The sequence below is a fragment of the Artibeus jamaicensis genome, unplaced genomic scaffold, assembly GCF_021234435.1.
Source record: "Artibeus jamaicensis isolate MK-2021 breed Jamaican fruit bat unplaced genomic scaffold, CSHL_Jam_final contig_60, whole genome shotgun sequence".
In the NCBI taxonomy this organism is placed as follows: Eukaryota; Metazoa; Chordata; class Mammalia; order Chiroptera; family Phyllostomidae; genus Artibeus; species Artibeus jamaicensis.
Window position 1 is genome coordinate 3,995,312 of NW_026521900.1, and position 26,962 is coordinate 4,022,273.

Consider the following 26,962-nt stretch of genomic DNA (forward strand, 5'->3'; position numbering starts at 1 on the left):
CCCCCTCTTCCTGGTACCCCCGTTCCCTCCAGCAATCCCTATCCCCTTAGTTCATGTCCATGGCTCATACACATAAGTTCTCTGACATCACATTTCCTATACTGTTCTTAACAACTCCCTGTCTATTTTATACCTACCAATTTATGCTTCTTAATCCCTGCACCTTTCCCCCATACTCTGCCTTCCCCCTCCCAGCTGATAAGCCTCCCAAGTGATCTCTATAGATATGATACTGTTCCTGTTCTGCTTCTTTGCTTTGTTTTTTTAGATTCAGTTGTTGATAGTTGTGAATTTGTTGCCATTTTATTTTTCAAAGTTTTGATCTTCTTTTTCTTATATAAGTCACCTTAACATTTCAAATAATAATGGCTTGGTGATGATGAACTCCTTTAGCTTTACCTTGTCGAGGAAGCACTTTATCTGCCCTTTAATTCTACATGATAGCTTTGCTGGATAGAGTAATCTAGGTTGTAGGTCCTTGCTTTTCACCACTTTGAATAATTCTTGCCAGTCCCTTCTTGCCTGCAAGGTCTCTTTTGAGAAATCAGCTGATAGTCTTATGAGAACTCCTTTGTAGATAACTTCTTTTCTCTTGCAGCTTTTAAGATTCTCTCTTTATCTTTAACATTTGGCATTTTAATTATGATGTGTCTTGGTGTGGTACTCTTTGGGCTCAACGTTATTTTCCCTTTTTTTTTTATTGTTGTTCAAGTGCAGTTGTCTCCATCCCCCCCTGCCACTCCCTCCCGCCCTACCCATCCCCACCTCCCACCTCAATTCTACATGGCTTTGGCCTGTCCATCTGTCCTTTAGACATGTTCCTTGATGACCCTTCTCCGTTTTTCCCATTATACCCCTCCCCCATCTGGATTAATTTATTTTTATTCTACTTTCTCTTCTGTGTTGTCATATTAGCTACAATTCTGTTTTGTTTTATTAGTAATTGCTTTACGGTTTATAGCATACATTTTTAACTTACCACCATCTACCTTCAAGTGACATTATACCATGTCACTAATAGTATAATAGCCTTATAACAATGTACTTCTGGGACTTCTGGCCAAGATGGAGGCATAGGTGGAAACACTGTACCTCATCACACAACCAAATTTAAGAACCACAAAGATTTAGAAACAAAAACACAACCAAAACAGACAGAAAATTGAACTGTACTGAAGTTCATTGATAACAATGAACCATTCATCTAGACTGGTAAGAGGGGTAGAGTTGGTGGCCAGCAAGAGAGGGGTCCTGGCAGGAAAAAGCGGTGGTTCCCAGACCGACCCAGGTGCTCAGGTGGTGGCTGGCAGATCCCAGGTGCAGTGTGGCAATGGGCAGACCCAGTAAGGGCGCGGAGTGGCTGGATGACCACAATCACACATTTACGCGCAGATTAACAAGGTGAAAAAACGGACAGTGAGGCCGCGCAACACAGGGCCCCAGCATTGGGAAATAAAGCCTAAAAGCACCAATTGAAAAAAATTTCAGGGGTTGAGGTGCTGGGAGAGGCTCCCAACCTCACAGAAGAGTTCGTTGGAGAGACCCACAGGGTCCTAGAATGTACACAAGCCCACCCACCTGGGAACTAGCACCAGAAGGGCCCAAGTTGCTTGTGGGAAGCGGCAGAGGGGACAGAAATCTGAGAGTGAGCAGAACAAACACCATTGCCCCTCTCTGACCCTGCCCCCAGTCATAACCCAGTGACTGGGTTGACCTTAGGTGAACACCTAAGCTTTTGCCCCTCACACATAACAGGCGTGAACAGACCAAAACATTATGGCTCAAGTAGAACAACAGCTCAAAGCTCCAGAACCAATACTTCTAAACGGCAAAGAGATAGCCAACCTATCAGACGCACAGTTCAAAACACTAGTGATCAGGATGCTCACAGAACTGGTTGATTTTAGTTGCCAATTAGATGAAAAAATGAAGGCTACACTAAGTGAAATGAAGCAAAATGCAAAGGGAACCAATAGTGATGGAAAGGAAACTGGGACTCAGATCAATGGAGTGGACCAGAAGAAAGAAAGAAACAACCAAACGGAAAAGAATGAAGAAACAAGAATTCAAAAAAATGAGGAGAGGCTTAGGAACCTCCAGGACATCTTTAAACATTCCAACATCCAAATTATAGGGGTGCCAGAAGGGAAAGAGGAAGAGCAACAAGTGGAAAACTTACTCAAAGAAATAATAAAGGAGAACTTCACCAATCTAACAAAGAAAATAGACTTCCAGGAAGTCCAGGAAACCCAGAGAGTCCCAAAGAAGTTGGACCCAAGAAGGAACACTCCAAGGCACATCATAATTACATTAGCCAAAGTTAAAATGAAGGAGAGAATCCTAGAAGCAGCAAGAGATAAGGGGACAGTCAGCTACAAAGGAGTTCCCATCAGACTGTCAGCAGATTTCTCAAAAGAGACCTTACAGGCAAGAAGGGGCTGGAAAGAAGTATTCCAAGTCATGAAATCCAAAGACCTCCAACCAAGATTGCTCTACCCAGCAAAGCTTTCATTTAGAATGGAAGGGCAAATAAAGTGCTTCTCAGATAAGATCAAATTCAAGGAGTTCATCATCACCAAGCCTTTCTTACATGAAATGTTAAAGGGACTTACCTAAGAAAAAGAAGATAAAAAAGATGAACAGTGAAAGGACAGCAAACTCACAGTTATTAACAACCACACCTAAAACAAAAGCAAACGAAGCAGACAGCTAGATCAGGAGTGGAACCATAGGAATGGATATCACATGGAGAGTTAGCAACAGGGGAGTGGGAGGAGGAGAAGGGGGAAAAAGGTACAGAGAATAAGTAGCATAGATGGTAGATAGAAAATAGACAGGGAGAGGGCAAGAATAGTATGGAAACATAGAAGCTAAAGATCTTGTGACACATGGACATGAACTAAAGGGGGGAATGTGGGGAGGGGGTGTGCAGGGTGGAGGGGAATGAAGGGGGGGAATGGGAGAACTGTAATGGCATAATTAGTAAAAAATATTTTCAAACAATGTACTTCCACTTCATTCCTCTTGACCTTTGTGCTACTGTTGTTATACATTTTACTTTTATGTTATAAACCCCCAAACACATTGCTATCATTTTTATCTAACTGCCAATTATCTTGTTTCTAAAAGATTTTATTTATTTTTAGGGCAATGGGAAGGGAGGGAGAAAGTGAGAGAGAGAAACATTGATTGGCTGTGTCTTATACCTACCCCAAATGAAAACTGAACCCACAACCCAGGCATGTTCTCTGACTGGGAATCAAACTGGCAACCTTTTGATTTGACGGATGATGCACAATCAACTGATCTACATTTGCTAGGGCTGCCAATTATCTTTAAAAAAGATTTTGTTTATTTACTTCTAGAGAGACGGGAAGGGATGGAGAACGGGAAACATCAATGTGTAGTTGCCTCTTGCATGCCCTCAACTGGGAACCTGGCCTGCAATCCAGGCATGTGCCCTGATTGGGAATCGAACTGGTGACCCTTTGCTTCATAGGTCAGCACTCAATCCACTGAGCCACACCAGCCAGGGCTGCCAATTACCTCTTAAAGAAACTTAAATGATAAGGATGTCCTTTAACATTCCTTATGCTATAGGTCTAATGAATTCTTTTGGTATGTCTGACAATGTTTTTATTTTACCTTTTGAAAGATACCTTTGCTGGATTTAGAATTGTAAATTGAGAGTTTTGTTTTAAACTTTCAGTACTTTAAAGATATTGCTCTTATTTGTACTGTTTCTGATAAGGAATCTAATTTTATCCTCTTCTTTGTTTCTCTGAATGTAACATGCCTCTCTTTTTTTTAACAACCACTTAGTGTTTTTAAGATCTTTTAATCATGGGTTCTAAGCAATTTGATTATGATGCAACTTGGTATTTTTTTCTTCATCTTCGTGCTTCATTGTGGTTGTTGCAACTGCAGTTTTATAGTTTTCATCAATGAGAATATTCCAATGGCTGGAATATTTTCAGCCATTATTTCTTTAAATATTTTTCCATCAATTAACATGCTTGCAGTTGTCTCACAGCTCAGTGATACTTTTAGTTTTGAAAATCCTTTTTCTAAAAATTTTTATTTTTCAATTAAAGTTTATATTCATTATTTTGTATTAGTTTCAGGTGATTAGACAATCATATACTTTACAAAGTGTTTCCCCCAATATTTCTAGTACCCACCTAATATCATGCAGAGTTATTACATTATTGACTATTAAAATTATTTTTTCTCTTTATTTTATTCAAAGTCATGAAAAGCAAGGACCTACATCCAAGATTACTCTATTCAGCAAAGCTTTCATTTAGAATGGAAGGGCAAATAAAGCACTTCTCAGATAAGATCAAATTCAAGGAGTTCATCATCACCAAGCCCTTATATGAAATGTTAAAGGGACTTATCTAAGAAAAAGAAGATAAAAAAGATGAACAGTGAAAGGACAGCAAACTCACAGTTATTAACAACCACACCTAAAACAAAAGCAAACTAAGAGGACAGCTAGATCAGGAGTGAACCATAGAAATGAAGATCACATGGAGGGTTAGCAACAGGGGAGTGGGAGGAGGAGAAGGTACAGAGAATAAGTAGCATGGATGGTGGGGAGAAAATAGACAGGGGGAGGGCAAGAATAGTATGAGAAATGTAGAAGCTAAAGAACTTATGACACATGGACATGAACTAAAGGGGGGGAATGTGGGTGGGAGGGGGTGTATAGGGTAGAGAGGAATGAAGGGGGGAATAGGACAACTGTAATGGCATAATCAATAAAATATATTATTAAAAATAAAATTAATTTTTTGTCTTTATTTTACATAATTATTTTGCTGTCTTTGAATTCACTAATCTATCCTTTGGAAATGTCTAATCTGCCATTAATGCAATAGTGCATTTTTCTGCAAATTCAAATATCTTTGTGAGTTCTATGTCAGTTTTGACCAATTATTCTCCATATTATAGGTCACATTTTCCTGTCTCTTAACATGCCTTGTAATCCTTGATTAGATGCTAGATATTGTAAATTTTACCTTGTTGCATGCTAGGTATTTTTTTTATTCCTATAAATATTCTTAAGCTTTTCTTCTGGGATATAGTTCAGTTACTTAAAATTAGTTTGATCCTTTGGGTCTTCCTTTCATTCTTTGTTAGGCAGGTCTGGAGTAATTTCCCATCTCTATTCCTCATTACTGAGGATAGACCTTCCTGAGCACTGTACAAAATGCCCCACATATTGGCTTTTCCAGTCTGGTGGTTGGGCATGGCAGTCAGTGTTGGGCAATGTTGTCTCTAATCCTTTTGGAAGGTGTTTCCTTAGCTCTGGGTAGTTTCCTCTCAAAAATGTGCTGATTATTATCCAGAATACTTGAGGATGACTCTATAGATCTCTGGGGTTCTCCCTCTGTGCAGCTCTCTTTCCTTCAGAACTCTCTCCTATGAACTTTAGGTGCCTTGGTCTCCCCAGACTTTCAGTTCTGTCTCCTCAGTTCAGAGAGTCTGCTTGCTTTGCATCAATTATACCTCCTTGTGCTGTGACCTGGAAACTCTCTCAAGTCAGTAAGATTAGGCAATCAAAGGATTCATCTTGTTTGCTTCCTGTCTCTTAGGGATTATTGTTCTTTATTGCCTGATGTTCAATATCTTGAGAACTGTTATTTTAGGTGAGAGGGTAAGTCTGGTCCCTGTTAATCCATTTTGGCTCAGAAGTATAAGCTCCACATATGTGATGCCATAATACTATTCTATGGAATAGATTACTTTTGGTTTTCTAATTAGTCACCATTATAAGACAAGCTTTCATAAATGTATTTTTGCACTACACAGTTGATTCTAAGAATCACACAGGGGCCTTTTAAATAATACTGATTTTTAAACTCACTCTTTGGGTTTAGAGTCAGGAAGTCTGGAATGGAGCCCAGAAATCTACATTTTTAATAAGTGCCCTTGTAAATGCCCTTGAAAACTGACCTTGTATTTGAGATGATTAAGGGTAGGGGGACTCTGTCTTATCTTCCTCACTGCAGAATAACATTCTGTTAGAAAACTTAATAAAATATTTGAGATTTTATAATCTGGACTGTCTTAATTCTACAAAATATAACTTTGCATGGCTCCTATTTAGTAGTTCTTAAAAGTGGCAGGCATATTTCATTTCCCACTTATACTTTCAGTCAGCATGTATCATTATTGAGGGAGGTATTCTTGGAAAATGTTGTAAATTAATATGTAAGGTAAATCTAATTTCATAAGGGAAATGATAATATGATGGGGGTTCCATCCTTGAAATTACTAACTCAATGAATTCATCCAGCTAACATTACTGTGAACTTTCATGTGGCAGATACTCTGCTAGGTACAGTAGTAAATGAGACAGACAGGTCTATCATGGCTAGGGTAAGTTCACCTGAAACCAAATGAAGTTCACATTCATTATTTTGTCTGCCCCAAACATTTCTCTGCAGAGAGGAATTGACTCAATGTTCTCACTGTTCCCAAATTCTAGGGAAAGAACTGGCCTAGCTTAGGCTGGGTACCTATTCCTGAACCTGTCTCAGCTTGGGGTAAATTCCTTGCCTTTCCTTGTTTACGTAAGTCTTTCCCCTATTGTCTAAGCTAGTTCAAGTTTGGTCTTTATCACCTGCAACTAAGGGAGTCCCAATCAATAAAGAAGTAATCACAAGTGCAATGTTACAAATGGGAAAACAAGGGTGTAATGGGAGTATATCATCCTTGGAGAGTAAACCTAGTATAGTTGGACGAATTGCAGAAATTCAAAAAAAGCAAAGAGATCATATGGGTATATGTTGTGTAGTAATATAATGCTTTTAATAAGACAACTAAGCAGGCAAACGAAGCTATATTAAATGTAGAGAAGCAGGCAAATGAAGCTATATTAAATGTAGTTCTCTATATTAATATAGAGAACTATATTATTGAAGATACACATTTTCCATAAAATAATTCCAATTTTTATGGCAAGCAGTCAACAAGAGAAGCAATACACACACCTTTTCTAGGATCATAGAACACAGAAGAGAGAGGGGCTTCTATAAGGAGATTTTTAGGGGAGATTCAAGATGATTTTATTTTTTCTGAAAGAAGTAACTCGGGGATGCACTTTTATACTTTTACTCAGTCTATGTTTCTACATAGTCAACTTTCACATAAAAGACCAAGCAACTGTCACTGGGTTGCTTTAGAGCATAATGATCATAAGACATTTCTGGGCCACCTTCTTGTGGTCAATTTAATCTTCCTGTCTGCTTTGCTTGGCTCATCACCCCTTCATCCTGCCTCTCTGACACAGCCTTTTCTCTTCTATAGCTGAATCCCAACTGTTCTTATTAAACAACCTGTGCTAAACTGCATATCTGCTTGCTCAATGTAGGCAACCCTGTGGAAAGTGACCTCTGGAAAGGGCCCATGTCTTATCTGCCACTATGCCAGTAGCATCTAGTATAATTATTTGCACATAGTAGGCACTTAACAAACATATGCTAAATGAATGAATGAATATGTAAAGTAAATGAATGGAATATTGGACTTTCAAGGCTGGGTGGGATCTTGGGGGTCATTTAGTCAAGTATGCTTTTGGCAATACTGTTAAACAAAATATGAACAAATTAAGGTCAACTGACATAAAATGATTTGTCCAAGTTCCCCTAAAGGTGTTACTGTCCAAGCTCTAAAGCCAATGTGTTGCTTGGAGAGCAACAGAAGGGGTGAGGTTATTTGCATGTCCCCTGCCTGCTGTAAGTGCTGGGACAATACAGTACAACTGGCAAAGAACAGTAAATGAGAATTACAACCCGAAATGTCTACAGTTGAGGGCTGTCTAGAAATTGCAGTCACAGAATCACTCTCTGTAACTCTTCCTTTAATTTGCAGAGCAACGGGGCAACTTTCTTAAGTAGGTAGTTTGTTTTTCTATATACATCCTGATATCCCTTTTCTATGCTCTAAGAAAAAGATATGAATGCAATAAATTTGAACTTTTCCCTGCAGATATGATTCCTCCCCAAAACTTGGAACTTTCCCAATATTCCATCTCAGTAGGTAGCATCATTGTCTATCCAGTTGTGAAAACCTAAGTTTAGGGTCACCCTTAATACTTGCTTCTCCATTGTCAATCCATTATCGACGTCTATCGATTTTACTCTTTCGTTAAATCTTTTTACTTTGTTCCATTTGATATCCATCCTTGTAGTTCACAGTTCCATCATCTCCCTCCATACTCACTCTTATTTCCTTCTAATCCATTCTCCAGACAGATTTCTCAAATAAAAATCTGCTCTTATCTCCTTGCTTAAAACTCTTCAATAGCTTTCTCATGTTTTTTATGGTAAAGAATAAAATACATAACGTCTTTCAACATTTGTGTGGTCCTGTTCCTGCCACTCACCTTGTTTTCTACAGTCCAGTCATGGTTCCTTCTTTCCATTCTGAAACTATGCTAAGAGCCTTTTTACTTTCACATTTCTGTGCATGCTCCTTGGTTGGCCTGGATGGTTTCTGCTCTGCCCTACATACCCTGGGCCTTTTTTGATCTGTCCAATCTGTGTTAATTCTATGCGAATGAGGTAAGAGTTGGCATTGACTCTATTTCAGTGCTATTCCTAAGCACTGAGAAAATTAATTCATATTAAATAAGTATATGTGAATGGAATTCCTTCCATGGATGGAATTCCTTGGAAGCAAGTAACTGCATGGTCCATTTTACTTTAGCAACATCACTGAATTCTTCGAATGTCTTCCTAATTAGTCTTTTAAAAAATTTATTTAAGGTAAAAGACCTGGAAATGTGAGACTTATAAAAGCATAATTTTAACAATGTTATTATACATTTACTTTTCCTTTTTTAAAAGTATGTATATTTATTTATTTTTAAAATATATATTTTATTGATTGTGCTGTAATAGTTGTCCCATTTTTTTCTCCCCTTTATTCCCTTCCATCCTGTACCACCCACTCCCTCCAGCATTCCCTGCCCTTGGTTCATGTCCATGGGTTGTACATATAAGTTCCTTGGCTTCTCCATTTCCCATACTACTCTTAACAACACCCTGTCTATTTTGTACCTAACATTTATGCTTCTTATTCCCTGTACCTTTTCCCTCATTTACCCCCCTTCACGTTCCCCAGTGATAACCCTCCATGTGATCCTGTTCCTGTTCTAGTTGCTTAGTTTTTTTTTTTTAGGTTCAGTTGTTGATGGTCATGATTTTGTTGTCATTTTGCTGTTCATATTTTTGATCATCTTCTTTTTCTTAGATAAGTCCCTTTAACATTTCATATCATAAGGGCTTGGTGATGATGAACTCCTTTAACTTAACATTATACGGGAAGCACTTTATCAGCCCTTCCATTCTAAATGATAGCTTTGCTGGATAGAGTAATCTTGGATGTGGGTCCTTGCCTTTCATGACTTGGAATACTTCCTTCCAGCCCCTTCTTGCCTGTAAGGTTTCTTTTGAGAAATCAGGTGACAGTCTGATGGGAACTCCTTTGTAGGTGACTGTCCCCTTATCTCTTGCTGCTTCTAGAATTCTCTCCTTCATACAAATCTTGGCTAATGTAATTATGATGTGCCTTGGTGTGTTCCTTCTTGGGTCCAACTTCTTTGGGACTCTCTGAACTTCCTGGACTTCATAGAAGTATATTTCCTTTGCCAGATTGGGGAAGTTCTCCATTATTTGTTCAAATAAGTTTTCAATTTCTTGCTCTTCCTCTTCTCCTTCTGGCACCCCTATGATTTGGATATTGGAATATTTAATGTTGTCCTGGGGATTCCTAAGCCTCTAATTTTTTGAGTTCTTGTTTCTTCATTGTGTTCTGTTTGAATCTTTATTTCTTCTTTCTGTTCCAAATCACTGATTTGAGTCCCAGTTTCCTTCTTGTTACTATTGGTTCCCTGTATATTTTCCTTTATCTCACTTTGCATAGCCTTTACTTCTTTCTCTATTTTGCAAACATACTCAACTATTTCTGTGAGCATCCTAATTAGCAGTGTTTTGAACTGTGCATCTGATAGGTTGGCTATCTCTTCATTGCTTAGTTCTATTTTTGAAGCTTTGATCTGTTCTTTCATTTGGGCCATATTTTTTTTTGTCTTGATGCACCTGTTACTATCAAGGGGCAGAGTCTTAGGTATACACCAGGACAGGGCAAGCCATGTTACTGCACTCTGGTAGTGGATGTGGGAGAGGGGTCAGAGAGGGAACAATGTTGCTTGCTTGGCTCTGGGATGGCTTTCAATCACTTTGTTTGCTCCCCAAAAGCAAATTGGGCCTTTCTGGTGCTGATTCCCAGGTGGGTGGTTTTGTGTATGTTCTAGAACCCTGTGGGTCTCTCCAACACACTTTCCTGTGAGGCTTGGAGTTTCTTCTGCTGCCACAACCCCCATAGGTTTTTATAGCCAGAGGTGTTTGAGGCTTTGTTTTCCTATGCTGGAACCCTGGGCTACATTGTCTGTCTCGCTCCCCAGTTGCTCCTCCCAATTTATCTGCACGCAAATGTGGGACTGCCCTGGTCCTCTAGCCACTGCCTTGCTGCATGTCCTCTCTGCCCCTCCTATCAGTCTGGATGAATGTTTCTTTAACTCCTTGGTTGTCAGATTTCCATACAGGTCAATTTTCTGGCAGTTCTGGTTATTTTTTGTTTTAAAATTTGTTGTCCTTCTTTTGGTTGTACAAGCTGGCAATGTATATCTACCTATGCCTCCATTGTGGACAGAAGTCCTTAAAGCATGGATATTAAAAAAAATTTTATTTATTGACTTTAGCGTGAGAAAGGGGGAGAGAGAGAAACATCGATTTGTTGTTTCACTTATTTATGTATTTGTTGGTTGATTCTGATCAGGGACTGAACCTGCAACCTTGGTGTATTGGGATGATACTCCAACCAACTGAATTACCCCACTCACTTTTTCAAAACCAATACCAGTATTTCAAAATGTCTCCCCCAGTTTTTGTTGCCCTAGATGTTTTCACACTCTGGGGTAATGTACCAGTATATATTCTTCCGGGTTTTTTCCTTTTATTTTTGGTAAAGCTGAAGAGCAATTCCTTTTTTAAAAAAGATTTTTATTTTTATTTATTTTTAGAGAGAAGGTACGGGGGGAAGAAAAGAGGAAGAGACCATGGATGTGAGAGAGAAATATCAATTTGTTGCATCTTGTACATGTCCTGACCTGGGACTGAACCCACAACCCAGGCATATGCCCTGACTGGGAGTTGAACCAATAGCCTTTAGCTATGCTGGACAGTGCCCAACCAACTGAGCCACACCAGTCAGGGCTGAAGAGCAATTCTGAAAGAAGAGGTGGGAAGGAGAATCAATATGCCTTAGGCATGATGTCATCACAACAATTCTGGGCAGCAGTGGGGGATGCCTGTGGTATGAGGCATCCGGAAACTGTGGTAATGAGGATCTGGAAACTGATTTCTTTAAAACTATTCATGCCCTCCTTCTGTCCCCACCTACTAGTAGTATAGGTTGAAGTTAGCTGCTCTAACTCATGCTGTCATTTTATGAGAATATAGAAAATTTTGTTTCCCTACTTACCATTGGTTCATCTGTGTTCTTTTGGAACTGAACCAGCCGGACTCTGGTCACATTCTCCATATCCATGTCTCCATTAGCGCTCTCTGGAGAATCACCATTTAAATAGGGAGAAGTGGGAGGAGGTGTGACCCTCAATGCTTCATCACTGTAAACTTCATGTGCCACTACATCGTGAGTCTGAAGTAAGGCCTGGTATTTTATGAAGAAAGTGCAATATTAATAGTAGCACTATTCCAGCAGAAATCTATTCTATAAACATACATAAAATTATTCTTTGACTCTTAAAGGTATATCTCATCTACAGAGGACTCATAGCCCATTATACCTAGATACAACTATACCCTGGTTTCTTTATGACAAATAATCATGATAAATTAAAAAATGAACAAATAAATGAATGAGTAAATCAATGAATGCATGTATTTGTTGATTACCTGGGTTAGAGGTACTGCCTGTTGCTATAAGAAAGCACCAACTAACTTGTTCAAATAAAGGCTGACGTAATGCAATTTCAAATAATTTAGCAGAAAGAATCATCTGTAAATAGAGATGGCAAATTTGTGCTGGGACTTAAAATGGAAACAAATGAAAAAAATAAACAGTGCAATAATTGGTGTGCTGAGCAAGTATCTTTCATTGATGGTATTAACAATAACTGTTATATAACCCAAAGCATACAGATAATTTATAACATATGGCTTAGTAAAATAAATAAAAAACACATGTGTACCTGAAAATTTTTTCCAAAATATCACATGATACAGAGCTCAAAATCTAATCCTACCTGATATTTTTATTCATTTCTACTTTTTGGAGCACCTGACTAAATGAAACATAAGTTAACAATTATCATTATGATTTTCTTTTGCAAAGCCTGTTAACAAAGAAAAAGTGATTTCTTTGTATTGATATCTGCATATGTCATCTTGTTTTCCTAAAAGTGAATATTCTTCTACATACTGTGCTTTTGATGCCATCACAAAAAAGTTTTTAATAAGCATGAATATTTTAACATTTCTACTTCAAAGAGAATTTTACAGCTGACTATCGGTATGTTTGGAGCTTTATACCAATTATATTTTCTTGTGTGCTAACTATAAATACAGTTCTGTTTTAATTTGTGATCTGTATAATAATGTAATATCTCGTGATAACGAAATGCAATTAAAATCACTTTAAAAATATTACTCTTAGCATCTCAAATTAAGTTATTGAGTTAAAAGGCTTATCAAAGTTATGATTTGGCTATTTTAATTTTAAGCCATGTATATGAGGCAAAAATAAGATAACAATGCAGTGAAATTAACAATGCAGTGATTTGTTATTAATAGAGCATGTACTTGAAGCCATATATGCATTTGGGTTTCTAATGGAAATGGCAAATATTTCCAAGATTTCAGAGGGCTGGTTGAAACTGGGGTCTGGGTGAGGGGCTCCACAACGGCCCTGGGGATCTTGGCTTTCTGACCACTGCCTGACTACACCCTGCGCTGGTACCCTGAGCCCAAGTGTGGGTAAATGCCCATTTTTCTAATTATGGCCATTTAAGAGACTAAGGGCAGAAAGCAAAAATCAGTAACAGACAAACTGAAAAACTTCATCTGCTTAAATTAACTGTATCAATTATAGATGTTTTCCATAATTAGTAAGTTTTATTGTATTTTGTTTTATTTTTTTATCCTCACTCAAGGACATGCTTATTGATTTTAGAGGGAGGGGAAGGGTGGGAGAGAAAGAGGAAGAGCAACATTAACTGGTTGCCTCTTGTACGTGTAACTGAAGTTACAACCTAGGCATGTGCCCTGACCAGGAATTGAACCCATGACCTCTTGGTTTATAGGACAATGCTTCAATCAACTGAGCCACACCAGCCAGGGCTACAGTTAGTGAATTTTTAAAAACATGCTTTGTTGACTGGAGGATATGGTCCTCATACAGAGTCAGGTAAACAGAGAACCAAGCTTTTATCAGGTTATGATGCCAGTCACACAGGTTGGAGAAAGTGTTTACACTGCTTTTTGTCAATTATTTCCATTTATCCTTTTAAATATATAAGCAAACACTTGTATTTTAATGTACTACTTGTAAGGAAGGATAAAGTCACAATCACAAAATGTTGCCCAAATTGAAGTTTAAAAGAAAAATGCTTAAATAGGTCATCATATAAAGACATACTTGATATTAACCACAATTTGCCACTGTAAAAGATTGCTACCACAAAATAAAACTTAATGCAAACCTCCAACGTATATGTAAACAGAAAACATGGGGCCTCTTAACAGATTGTTTTTATTTTTTAAAAATTAAAAAAATTATTTTAGAGAGAGGGGAAGGGAGGGAATAAAGAGAGGAACATTGGTTGCCTTCTGCAAGCACCCCAATAGGGGCAAGAGCAAAGAGCTCACAACCCAGGTATGTGCTCTGACTGTGAACTGAACCAGCAACTTTTTTGTTTGCAGTATGATGCTCAACCAATTGAACCATGCTGGCCAGGGCAACAGATTGTTTTTAAAAAGCCATTAAGAGTATGCCAACAAAAACCCCATCGGGGGCTTAAAAAAATCTTACCTGAGAATATGTTTTTATTGATTTTAGAGTGAAAAGAAGAGAGGGAGAGAGAGAAACATCAATGTAAGAGAGAAACATTGATCAGTTGCTTCTCATATGTGCCCTGACTGGGGATCGAATCAGCAACCTGGGTATGTGCCCTGAGTAGGAATCGAACTGGCAACCTTTTGGTATATGAGACAATGCTTGGAATGTAATTACCAACTGAGCCTCCTAGCCAGGGCAGGAAAATCAAAGTTTGAATATTTTTCTTCAAATATGTAATGAGGGATGACTGAGCAATTGTTACTAAGCTGAAATAGCTGTTATTTTTTAAAAATTTTATTTATTTACCTTTAGAGGGGAAGGGAAGGAGAGAGGGAGAGAAACATCAATGTATGGTTGCCTTTCTTGCGCCCCCTGCTGGGAACTGGCCCCTTCTGGGAACTGGCCTGCAATCCAGGCATGTGCCCTGACTGGGATTCGAACCGCGATCTTTTGGTTCACAGGCCCACACTCAATCCACTGAGCCACACCAGCCAGGGTGAAATAGCTGTTATTTTTAATTATGTAAGAATTATGTAATAGGAAAGAAATACTTTCATTTTTTGTACTGTTAAAATACAGACAAAACAACTAGCAACTTCAGATGAGTAAAAAAATCTGACTAGTTTCAAATGAATGGAAAAATACTAATTTCAGGGTCAAAAATTAGTGTCTCTGGCTTCTTTTATTTTTAGTCATCACCCGAGGATATGTTTATTGATTTTAGAGAGGAAGGTAGAGAAAGAGAGAGGGTGAGATACAGAATAGGAGAGAGAAAGAAAGAGACATCAATGTGAGAAACATCAATCAGTTGCTTCTGGCAAGCACCCTGACCAGAGATCAAATCAGCAATCTTGTGGTGTACTAGACAATGTCCCAACTAACTGAGCCATCTGGCCAAGGCTCCTCTGGCTTCTTAATTACAAATCATAAAATTTATCTCTTAATGAAAATTTAATGACAACCTAACGTTATTTTAACCATTTTGTTTTTTTGGAAAGCATGATACAAATTTGCTTTTAAAAACTTCTGTTTTAGATCTGATATCTTAAAGACAAAAAATAAAGTATTAACTTTAATAATATTTGTCTTTATCTTTACTGTTTTATATTTTACAATTGCAAAAAACAAAAGATCTCTTCTTTTTAAAAAAATCAGCCTTTCAAATGGAATAACTGAAAAAGGGACTAGTGTGATAATATTTTTCAAGACCTTTAGAGTACAGATTTTAAATAATCTTTTAAATTTACACTTATTCTTCCTTGAATTACTGTAAATATTTACAAGTGTCTGCATTTGTAAGTGTCAGGTAAGTCAATGTGAAATCTCCATATTTCAATGATCAGAAAACAAAGGAAAAGCCAGATAATTGAACATATAACTGTGAAATTAAATATATAATTTATATTTAGAATAACTAAGAATAACTCCCAAACCTTGGCATAATAACAACATATTATAGGCATTAAAATATTTCCCTTTAGCTTTTAATATTTCTTCAAAATATTAAGATTTTGAAACCATGATTTTACAATGTTTATATGATTAAAATTTTCTGCAATTTTTAAATATCATTTTTTTATTTTTCAATTACAGTGGGCATACATTATTATATCAGTTTCAGGTATACACATTACACAATTTACTAAGTGATCATCCCTATAAATCTAGTACCCATCGGACATCATGCATAGTTAGTAGAATATTTTTGACTATATCCCCTATGTTGTACTTTACATCCCTATGATTATTCTGTAACAATTTACTTATATTTCTTAATCCCTTTACCTTTTTCACCTATCCCCCAAACTCCCTTCCATCTGGCAACCATCAAAATGTCAACCCACTTTTAAGAGCATGGATTTTTGAGCCAGGAAGATCTGTATTTTGAACTACATGAAGGCCGCTTACTATGTGAGTGACCTCAAGCAAGCCCCTTTACCTTTCAAGGACACGATTTCCTCTGTGAAGTGTAAAAGGGATTAATCACACCACCTCACATCCCATCTATCAGCAAGTCCTGTCATAGTCAACCATCTGTGATGCAGAATCTCAAGCTGTCAATTTTCTACCAGCCCCATCTTTCTCCAAGCCTCTACCACTTCTCATAGCAGCCTCTGAATTGGCTTTCTTCTTTTAACTCTTATCCCCCTATAGTCCATTCTCTACACATCAGGTCCAGCAACCTCTAAAGCACAGATCTGATAATATTTTCCTGCTTGCAATCACTCAGTGACATCCTACAGGAATCGAGAAAATCCAGACTCCCTAACATGGCCTGGAAGGACCTATCTTCTAGCTCTTCTTGTACCACTTGCTTTATTTTTCACTATGTCCCAGCCACAATGGCCTTTCTTCTGTCCTTTGACCCTACAAAGCTCCTTCCTGCCTCTGGGCCTTTGCTTTTGTTCTTCCTCAGGCTTGCCCATTCAGAAGGCTGGTTCTTTCACATAACAAGTCTTAGTTCACGTGTTAACTGCTCATAAGGGCTTTCCCCTGACTATCTAAAATAGCTCCCACTTTACTATCATCTCTACCTTATTATCCTTTTTTCATAGTTATTATCATTGTATGAAATTATCTTGGTAGTTTTCCTGCTTACTACTATCTGTCTCGCCCACCTATCTATCCTCACAACCACCCCCAATGGAATGGAAGTTCCATGAGGGCAGGGACCTTATTTGTCCTATGCACCACTATCTTTGGTGCCTAGTGTGGTACCTGGCACACGGTAGGCAATTACATATTTGATAAATGAATGAAATATTTTTTAAGCATCTAGCTATTCAAAAATTATAAGAACTATTTATTACTTCTGAAAATGTGTACTAATAGCAACACACACATTAACTTCTCTCTGACTTCAGAAAATCAAAATAATCAAGGCTTTGAAGGTAGGTAAGTTGTGAGACATGGAGGTATCTGAGTGTTAATGATTTTGAAAAGAACCTTAACTTAGCCTTAAAAAGGCTCTTATTTGGGTATATGTTAATTTCTTTATTTAGCTTACGTCAAATCTGAAAGATTTACAGGTCTCAAATGGCCATATATCATTCTTTGACTTGAGCTGAAGTCATTTAGCAATTTATAGAATGACACATCTATCAGAAATGTTCAGGTTTGTATCTACAGAAAACACACTGAACACAACAGTTGAGGCGAGGCTAATCTATCTGCAAATGGGCAAGTTCCTAACTTATTCAGTTTTTGAAAAAGATTATATTTATTTATCTTTAGAGGGGAAGAGAAGGAAAGAGGGAGAGAAATATCAATGTATGGTTGCCTCTCGTGCATTCCCTGCTGGGAATTGGCCTGCAACCCAGGCATGTGCCCCAACTGGGAATCAAACCATGATCCTTTGGTTCACAGGCCCGCACTCAATCCACTGAGCTATACCAGCCAGGGCCTATTCAGTTTTACTGAGAACATACTATATATTGTACATATGATAAGACACTATGGAGTAACTAATAATGTTCATTAGCTAACATTTATTAGGCATCAAGCATGTATCAGGCATGTGCTAAGCATGGTAGATATACCATCTACTTAATTCTTCTTCTAACTTCATAAAGGTGGCTCAGAGAGTGAGAGTTCAGAGTTGAGGGTGGCAAGGCTGGAGTTCAATCCCAGATCCATCTGAACCCACAGCTTTAACCACTTTTACACTATATAAGGCATGATGGCTAAAGGGGAATTAATTACAATATGGGGAAACATGGCTTATACATATGAAACAATCAGGGAACAAGATAATATTACATAAGGATAATTAACTCCTGACATTGTGATTTATCAAACTTGAGGAGACTAGTAAGGCAAGAAGTTTCTTCATTTTCTTGGTCTGTGCAACAGGTAAAAACAACTATAAAATACCATCATAAATTCTGACTCATGTGGCTCAGTAAATTGAGCACTGGCCTGTGAACTGAAAGGTTGCCGGTTCGATTCCCAGTCAGGGCACAACATGCCTGGGTTGTGGGCCAGGTCCCCAGTTTGGGATGCATGAGGCAACCACACAGTGATGTTTCTCTCCCTCTCTTTCTCATTCCCTTCTCCTCTCTCTAAAAACAAATAAATAAAGTCTTTAAAAAATAAATTCAATGAGAACTATCAAGCTGAGGTGACACATGCCCATTCACTGGGGATGGGACCTGCTTCAGTAGGTCAGCATGTATTAGAATGTTCTGCAGGTGAATACAAACAGGTACAGTCAGAACCTGGTTTCCCGTAATTCACTTGAGAGTGCTGCTACCATATGGAATCAAGTCAAATATTCTCAAGGATTATACTTGATTTCAGCCTTTCATATTTGGGTGGGAGAGTTAGGGTGAATATGGTTATTGTTTCTTCTTAGGTGGTCACTTTGAGGAAAAATTCTACTTTAAGGAAAAATTCTACTTCAATGCCTAGGTAAATGTTTTAACACACTGTATCACACAGTACAATATACGTCAAAATTCACAGTCACTGATATGACACATTTACACTGTTACTGTTATTTTTTAAAATTTCACCTCATAGTAGTAAAGAGAACATACCTTTTAAGTCAGATTTTCTCCCAAAGGGCAGTCACTTGGATTTTCCATTTTCCACACATATTCCATATATACTGATGTGTCTAATGTTTTATTTTATTTTTGTTAATTTAAATTATTTTATTGTTGTTCAATTACAGTTGTCTGTATTTTCTTCCCCCCCCACCTCTCTCCAACCCCGCCTCCCTCCTTTGCTTCCACCCTCCCCCTTGGTTTTGTCCATGGGTCCTTTATAGTGGTTCCTGAAAACCCTTCTCCCCACTGTCCCCTCCCCGCTCCCTTCTGGCTATTGTTAGATTGTTCTTAATTTCAATGTCTCTGTCTATATTTTGTTTGCTTTTTTCTTTTGTTGATTATGTTCCAGTTAAAGGTGACATCATATGGTATTTTTCCCTCACTGCCTGGCTTATTTCACTTAGCATAATGCTCTCCAGTTCCATCCATGCTATTGCAAAGGAGCTCCTTCTTTCTGCTGCGTAGAATTCTACTGTGTAAATATACCATAGTCTTTTGAACCTGATGTGTCAAATGTTTTAAAAATGTTATATTTAATATAAATTCCCATCTGTAATTATGCTTTTGAATTGCAGTTAGGTAGACAACTTATGAACCTTCTTCTACAGAAAAGTATCTCATCTATTTTGTTAGCCATTTAGCTTTGTAATAATTGACTAAATACAGGTGCTATCCATTTAAATAGTAGAAATGAAGAAAAGTATAAGAGTTCTGCATTGTGAAGAGATGTAATTACTGTAATATATCACCTATGTTCAGAGAATTTTTTATTAGTGAGAACTGTCTCCAGTTTGGGCTCTCTGTGGTTTAGGTAACATAAACAGTTCTAATGACTTAAGTACTACCCTGTAGGAAGCAAATCCCTTGTCTGATGGCCACATGGTATTTGAAGAGCCACCTCAAAAACAGCATCTACAACTGTGACACAAGTAAACAAAAGAATCTTAATGCATTTGGTATTAATTTGTAGTATAATTTTAAGTCTGATATATGAATAAAAATGTTTGATGAAGATGGTTATTTTATGAGGATTATAAAATACTTTTTTAAAGGTAAAGGGGAATAAGACATACAAACTTCTAGTTATAAAATAAATAAGCCACAGGGATGTAGTGTACAGCACAGGGAATATGTCAATAATATCGTGATGACTTTGCATGGTGACAGATGGTTACTAGACATTGTGGTGATCACTTTATAAGGTATATAAATGTTGAATCATTATGATGTATATCAGAAACTAATGTAATATTGAATGCTAACTATACTTTAATAAAAATAAAAATATTAAAAACTTCTTTTGAAAGAAAGTTTTTAGTTCTGTGGAAGTTTGTTACTTACCATGAAATGAGGTTGTGTTAAAATACGCTTTAGTTCCTTTGCATCATTATTCTCAGGGTAACATGAAATTTCTTCCAATACCTAAAAAATAAGGAATAAGCAAGATATGGCCCTGGCTGGTGTAGCTCAGTGGATTGAGCACAGGCCTGTGAACCAGAGGATTGTGGTTCGATTCCCAGTCAGGGCATATGCCTGGGTTGCAGGCCAGTTCCCAGCAGGGGACGCATGAGAGGCAACCATACATTGATATTTCTCTCCCTCTCTCCTTCCCTTCCCCTCTAAAGATAAATAAATAAAACCTTAAAAAAATAAAAAAATAAGCAAGATATGTAATAGTACAGAGAGGATGCAAAATTTTAAAAATACAGAAGTCTTTTAAATTAAAAAATTATGGATTTTTGACAGAAAAAATAATTATTTTGGAAAAAACAATATTTTATTCAAAGGTTATTAATATGTAAAAGAACTACATTGATGACAATAACAATAAAAATTGTTATAATAGTCCTTGCCTACATTATCCAATGATAACTCAAAAGGTTATTGAAAAATACAAAATAGTAAGTGTACAACATATTTATTACAAGTGTAACTTAATTAACTTAATGGTAAATTATCTCCGCAAACTTTTTTCCAAACTCACCAAACTCACCAAAAGGAATCTGTAATAAAAGTTAATAACAGTTTTATTTTACATTAACAAAATTGTCAATTCCTTTTAGAATGATTAAAATGACATAGGTTCAAATAAAAACAAATTAAAGAAGAAAAACACGAGTAATTTTCTTTGCAGCCTTTGCAGAATCAATGTTATTCTCCACATTCATCTTCTCACTTACACAGAACCACTGCTCTGCCAATGGTTCCTAGGATTAATTGCCAAGGCATCCAAGAAAATAATAATAAAAAAACACATTTCTCTTTTCACTGAAATTTTCTTCACTAATTAGTTGTTAACATTTTCTCTATACAGGTAAAAACGATTGTTTTCAAATGAAATTGTTCTCCAAAAGCTATCCCTTAACACCAAGATGGAGTTTACACATTTAAAATCTAATCACGTGACATGAGTCTTGGGTAAACTTCTGTTGTCTTTCAGAGTAAACAAACCACTATGATTAACTGTAGATGGCTGGACTTACAGAGTGGTTATACAAATTGCATTCAATTCCAAAAGTTGAACCAGTCAAGGATTACTGCAGCAGGACTAGATGCCAGAGGCACAAAAGCCATCCATTTAGTAGGAACCTCTCATCTCCCATTGAAGAATCTTAATACCATGGCAGGAAGGAATGTTTCAAGGTCACTCAGGCTAAGCCTTAGGTTTCCAGTATACCTAAGTGCTACTCAACCAATTCAGGAAACAGATGGACAAATAGAAACTACAGGGTTTCTTTCTTATCTAAATGCACTCTCTCTGCTTCCCTACCACTCTCACAATGTATAATTTTAAACACAGAGGTGTGGTCTCCTAAGTAAGAGAGGACTTCTCCTGGCTGGGGCCCTGACCAGAGGTGGGCAGGCCTTGAAACCCCCTGTCCTAGGTCTTGTTTCTCAATGAATATACGGTATTTTACAGTATATGTCTTGGGTTTAAAATCTTCCAGGGAAGAAATGATATCTTTCATATTCTTTTTCTAAAAAGATTTTTAAAATTTATTTTTAGAGAGAGGGGAAGAGAGGAAGAAAGAGAGGGAGAGAAACATCGATGTGAGAGAAACATTGATAGGTTGTCTCCAGGGATGGAGCTGCAACCACAGCAGGTGCCCTGACTGGAATTCAGCAACCTTTTGCTTTGTGGAATGACACCCAACCAACTGAGCCACAATGGTCAGGGTTCTTTCATATTCTTTCACTTAGTAATCTCACTTCATAAGAAACAATCTTTTTCAAGGAGAAATGTTTATTTGCATGAAGACTTTTATAACATCAAAAAGTGAAAAAAAAATCCCACTAGGTATCTAACAATGGAGGAATTGCTAATTCACTATAATTTAGTAATAACAGAAAAATTAGGCCATCATTAGAACTTATATTTTGTGTATAAGGACCAAGTGGAAACATGGAAAAATGCTCATTATATAATGTTAGGTTAAAAAAAAGATACATTTTGATTGTAACTATATAAAAATTTATATGAAAATGAATAGTGACTGGAAAGTTTGGAAAAGAAAAATTCGTCCACAATCCCATTACCCTAACATAGTATTTTTCATTTTCATTTTATTTTCCAAGCTTTCTGCAATTTTATATTTCTATATTTAAAAAGTTTTAAAGTCTGTGGCAGATACACATCAACTGACAATTTACAGAAATGAGTTATCTCTGAACTTAGATGCTACAGATATTTAATTAACTTTCAAACATTACCACCTTAAGAAAGCAACTCAAATTTTCAGAGCATGTGTGTTTTCACCAAGTACAATAAAATAATCTTTTTTAAAAAGAAAAGCAAAATTAATATATTAACGTGTTCAAGTTTACATAGCAGAACCAGAACCAGAAATCTAGGCAATGTTGCTCTGTGATTTTTTTTCTTTTCTGTATGTAAATGCTAAGTTATAAACTTAGAAATGCTAAATCTGAGTATAATGGTTCAACTATGACTTCAAGGAAACTGCTTCCTGTGCAGTAGAAATGTTTTCAACAAAGGCAGCAATTATGCACCCAGATGTGTTTATAAAATATGTCACTTACCTCTTTGGCTCTCTGTACTGCATCACTTGGAGGATTCCTGATTTGTGGTGAGGACTTTGTGTTGATTTTGTCATACAGCTAAAAGCAAAGAAGAAAATCCAGTCAACATTTATCATTCTTTGCTAAAAATCAGAGCTTCATATTTATTATTTCACTAAACAATATTTTCCTCTCAAAAAGGCAGGCTGATGATTTCGGTGGGATCTTCTTGTTAATCATTTCTTGATCATTCAAGGAAACTTGATGAAATCTGAGCCATATGCATACCTTTTTAAAAAATCACCTTTAAAGAGATGGCCCAAAATTCTGTCAAAGTGGCAATTGCCTTGTTATTTTAAATTCATCAATATTTCAGTAATCACAGTACTTTTTCCTCTGATAGAAGCAACATTTAGTAAGATGAATACAGAGTAACTTGAAAGAATGCTTTCTGGCCAAGATGCGACTGAAGGAATTTTCACAGAAATCTGCATCTTGGGAAAGGGCAAACCCAACTCCTTCTAGGAAGGAATGTTCTCACAAAAGGTTTGTGCTTATTTTACTAGAGATGTTCATTAACAGTATCAGTGCTGGTGCCCTTACACAGGAAATCAAGGACATAACCTTTTTCCCTTTTGAATTTGAAAGTCACAGAATGTGAGAAGACATTGAAAGAATCTAAATATATTTTTAAAACCCCACAAATTTAAATGATCCAAAATTTTAAGTTTCTTAAGAAAATTACTTCATTAGAGAAAAATCTCTGTAGTGTAGAAATACAGTTAAAATATTAATTTCTACCTCAGTCGAACTGTCTCATTCAATAATCTGGTTTGAAAAATGACAAGTTAAAAATGATCTTGGCTGGTCTGCCACTTCTATTCCCTAACTTTTCTAAAATACGTGGTAGTTTTGAGGCAGTTAATTTTTGTCCTTTTTTAACTCCCCTACTATGCACAACCATGCTAGTGGAGAGGTTCTTCCTGATCCACCCCCCAGTAAGGATCAGTAAGTTAAAAAAACACATTTGAAATATATAAAGCTTACAAAATAGACATAGTCATCACCTGACATGTCATAATATTGATAATCGAACAAAATTAAAAAGTACATGAACAATACAAAGATTTAAAAAACTCTGGAATGCTACTGTTTGGGAAAAAAAACTTAAGAGGCTTTACAGGTTGATGGCACTATCACCTTATAATGCCTAATTCTACCATGAAAAGTTTTGTCTTATTTTTAAATATATTTTATTGATTATGCCATTACAGTTGGCATAATTCCCCTTCATTCCTCTCCACCCTGCATGCCCCCTCCCCCATTCCCCCACTTTATGTCCCTGTGTCACAAGTTCTTTAGATTCTATATTTCTCATACTATTCTTGCCCCCCTGTCTATTTTGTACCTACCATCTATGCTACTTATTCTCTGTCCCTTCTCCCCCTTCTCCCCCTTCCACTCCCCTGTTGCTAACCCTCCATGTGATCTCCATTTCTATGGTTCTACTCCTGATCTAGCTATCCTCTTAGATTGCTTTTGTTTTAGTGTGGTTGTTAATAACTGTGAGTTTGTTGTCCTTTCACTGTTCATATTTCTTTAACTTCTTTTTCTTAGATAAGTCCCTTTAACATTTCATGTAATAAGGGCTTGGTGATGATGAACTCCTTGAATTTGATCTTATCTGAGAAGCACTTTATTTGTCCTTCCATTCTAAATGAAAGTTTTGCTGGATAGAGCAATCTTGGTTGTAGGTCTTTGGATTTCAGGACTTGGAATACCTCTTTCCAGCCCCTTCTTGCCTGTAAGGTCTTTTTTGAGAAATCAGCTGACAGTCTGATGGGAACTCCTTTGTAGCTGACTGTCCCCTTATCTTGCTGCTTCTAGGATTCTTTCCTTCATTCTAATCTTGGCTAATGTAATTATGATGTGCCTTGGTGTGTTCCTTCTTGGGTCCAACTTCTTTGGAACTCTCTGAACTTCCTGGATTTCCTGGAAGTCTATTGCCTTTGCCAGAATGGGAAGTTCTCCTTTATTATTTGTTCAAATAAGTTTTCCACTTGTTGCTCTTCCTCTCCCCCTTCAGGTACCCCTATAACTCGGATGTTGGAGCATTTAAAGATGTCCTGGAGGTTCCTGAGCCTCTCCTCATTTTTTTGTATTCATGTTTCTTCATTCTTTTCTGTTTGGTTGTTTCTTCCTTCTGGTCCACTCTATTGATTTGAGTCCCTGTTTTCTTCCCATCAGTATTGGTTCCCTGTGCATTTCCCTTCATTTCACTTTGTTTAGCCTTCATTTGTTCCTCTAATTTGTGACTAAAATCAACCAGTTCTGGGAGCATCCTGATCACCAGTGTTTTGAACTGTGCATTTGATAGGTTGGCTATCTCTTGGTTGCTTAGAAGTATTGGCTCTGGGGCTTTGAGTTCTTCTTGAGCCATTATGTTTTGGTCTGTTCACACCTGTTATGTATGAGGGGCGGAGCCTTAGGTGTTCACCAGGGCAGGGCCACACAGGTCCCTGGGTTGTGACACTGTATGTGGGGGCGGGGTCAGAGAGGGGCAATGGCTTTCATTCTGCTCTCTCTTGGATTTCGATCCCCTCTGCTGCTTCCCGCAAGCAAACCAACCCCCCTTGTGCCAACTCCTGGGTGTGTGGGCCTGTGTACCCTCCGGGACCCTGTGGGTCTCTCCAACAAACTCTCTGTGAGCCTGGGAGCTTCTCCTGGCACCTCAACCCCCGAAAGTTTTTCCAACTGGTGCTTTTAGGCTTTAATTCCCGTCATTGTGGCCCTGGTTTCACACTCTCACTGCCCCCTCCTTTGCCTGGTTTATCTGCATGCGAATGTGTGACTGTGGTCAGCCTGCCGCCTTGAGCCCTCACTGAGTCTGCCCATTGCCACACTGCGCCTGGGATCTGCCAACCCCCGCCTGTGTGCCTGGGTCAGTCTGGCCACTTTTTCCTGCGCAACCCTGCTCCGCCAGCCGCTGACTCCACCCCTCTTGCTGGTCTGGCTGAATGGTTCATTGTTGTCGGACTTCCACACAGTTCAATTTTCTGTCTGTTTTGGTTGCATTTTTGTTACCAAAACTTTGTTGTCTTTAAACTTGGTTGTGCGAGGAGGCACTATGTTTCCACCTACGCATCCATCTTGGCCAAAAGTAAGTTTTGTCTTCTTGACCAAGGGATATTACCAGTCCTATTCTCAGATTTTTCAGCTATGATTAGTATTAGTTTCTACTTACACATTTAATAAATGCACAGTAGCTTTTACTCACAAAGCAACAAAAATTCCACAAGTCTAAGAATTCCTCTCACTGTCACTGGAGACATTTTATTTTTGGCTTGATCTTACTATGCCAAGTATGGTTCCCTAGGTCTTATGTCAGTGTGATTTCTTGAGGACTCATAGAATAATCAGCTGGAGTGGTTATTGAACATGCAGATTTCTGGGCCACACTCCAGACCTATTGAATAAGAATTTGAAGGAAGGGGGGTCTAGAAGTTTGTGCTTTAATAAACTTCTTAGGTATTTATAACTTATGCCCATTGTTAAATTCTGAGAGTAAGAGTAACAGAATAATAGCAATGACAACTGTTACTTGTTTGAGCACTTTAGATGCTAGTTACTAAAGTTCTTGAGAGTACAGGGCTGGAGCTCTCAAGATAGGCACTGGACAGAGTGGATAGTGTTCATGCGGATAAGAACAGATGATAAATCTCAACTGCCTGCTCATGAACAAAAAAGGCAAGTAAGTACCCAGGCTAGAAGGGGCAGAAAAGGAGCTCATATCACTATCAGTAGGAAGAAGTGACCGCTTGTCTGTCCATCCGTCTGTCCACCCATCCATCCAATATTAAGGTCCTACTATGCACTAGCCAGTGGGGTTCTATTTACTAGGGTTACAAGGATTAAAAAGATGAAAATTCTTGCCCTCAAAGGACTCACAAATTTCAAAGACGATGGCCCAGAAATGTATGACAGTTTGATCCCTTTGAGGACCTAAGAGTAATCTGGTCTCCAGCAATATCATCTGGAAGGAATTTGTGAGCAGCCCCAAGTTGGTGACTATCTGCATGTTAATGCATAACATGCCAACCTTCAATTTTCCCCCACCCTGCTCCATTTCTATTACTATATTTTTGCCTAGGGGACTCAAAATATTTTAGGGATAACCATAACAAATGTAAAGCATTTGAGAAATGTGTCAAAGCAAATAAAAAGTAATCAATGGAGGTACTTTC

General features: G+C 37.6%; 1 protein-coding gene across 9 annotated transcripts in view; it reads right to left on the minus strand.

Annotated features, from left to right (window-relative positions):
• CASK (calcium/calmodulin dependent serine protein kinase) overlaps window positions 1-26,962 on the minus strand; it is a 490,261-nt gene that overhangs the window by 62,031 nt on the left and 401,268 nt on the right. For all 9 annotated transcript variants that reach the window (XM_037165398.2, XM_037165406.2, XM_037165435.2 and 6 more), the window contains 3 exons: window positions 22,740-22,817; window positions 20,043-20,123; window positions 11,557-11,745 (listed from right to left, as the gene is read on the minus strand). In XM_037165398.2, the coding sequence (XP_037021293.1) occupies window positions 11,557-11,745; window positions 20,043-20,123; window positions 22,740-22,817 (348 nt within the window). The remainder of the gene's footprint in view (window positions 1-11,556; window positions 11,746-20,042; window positions 20,124-22,739; window positions 22,818-26,962) is intronic.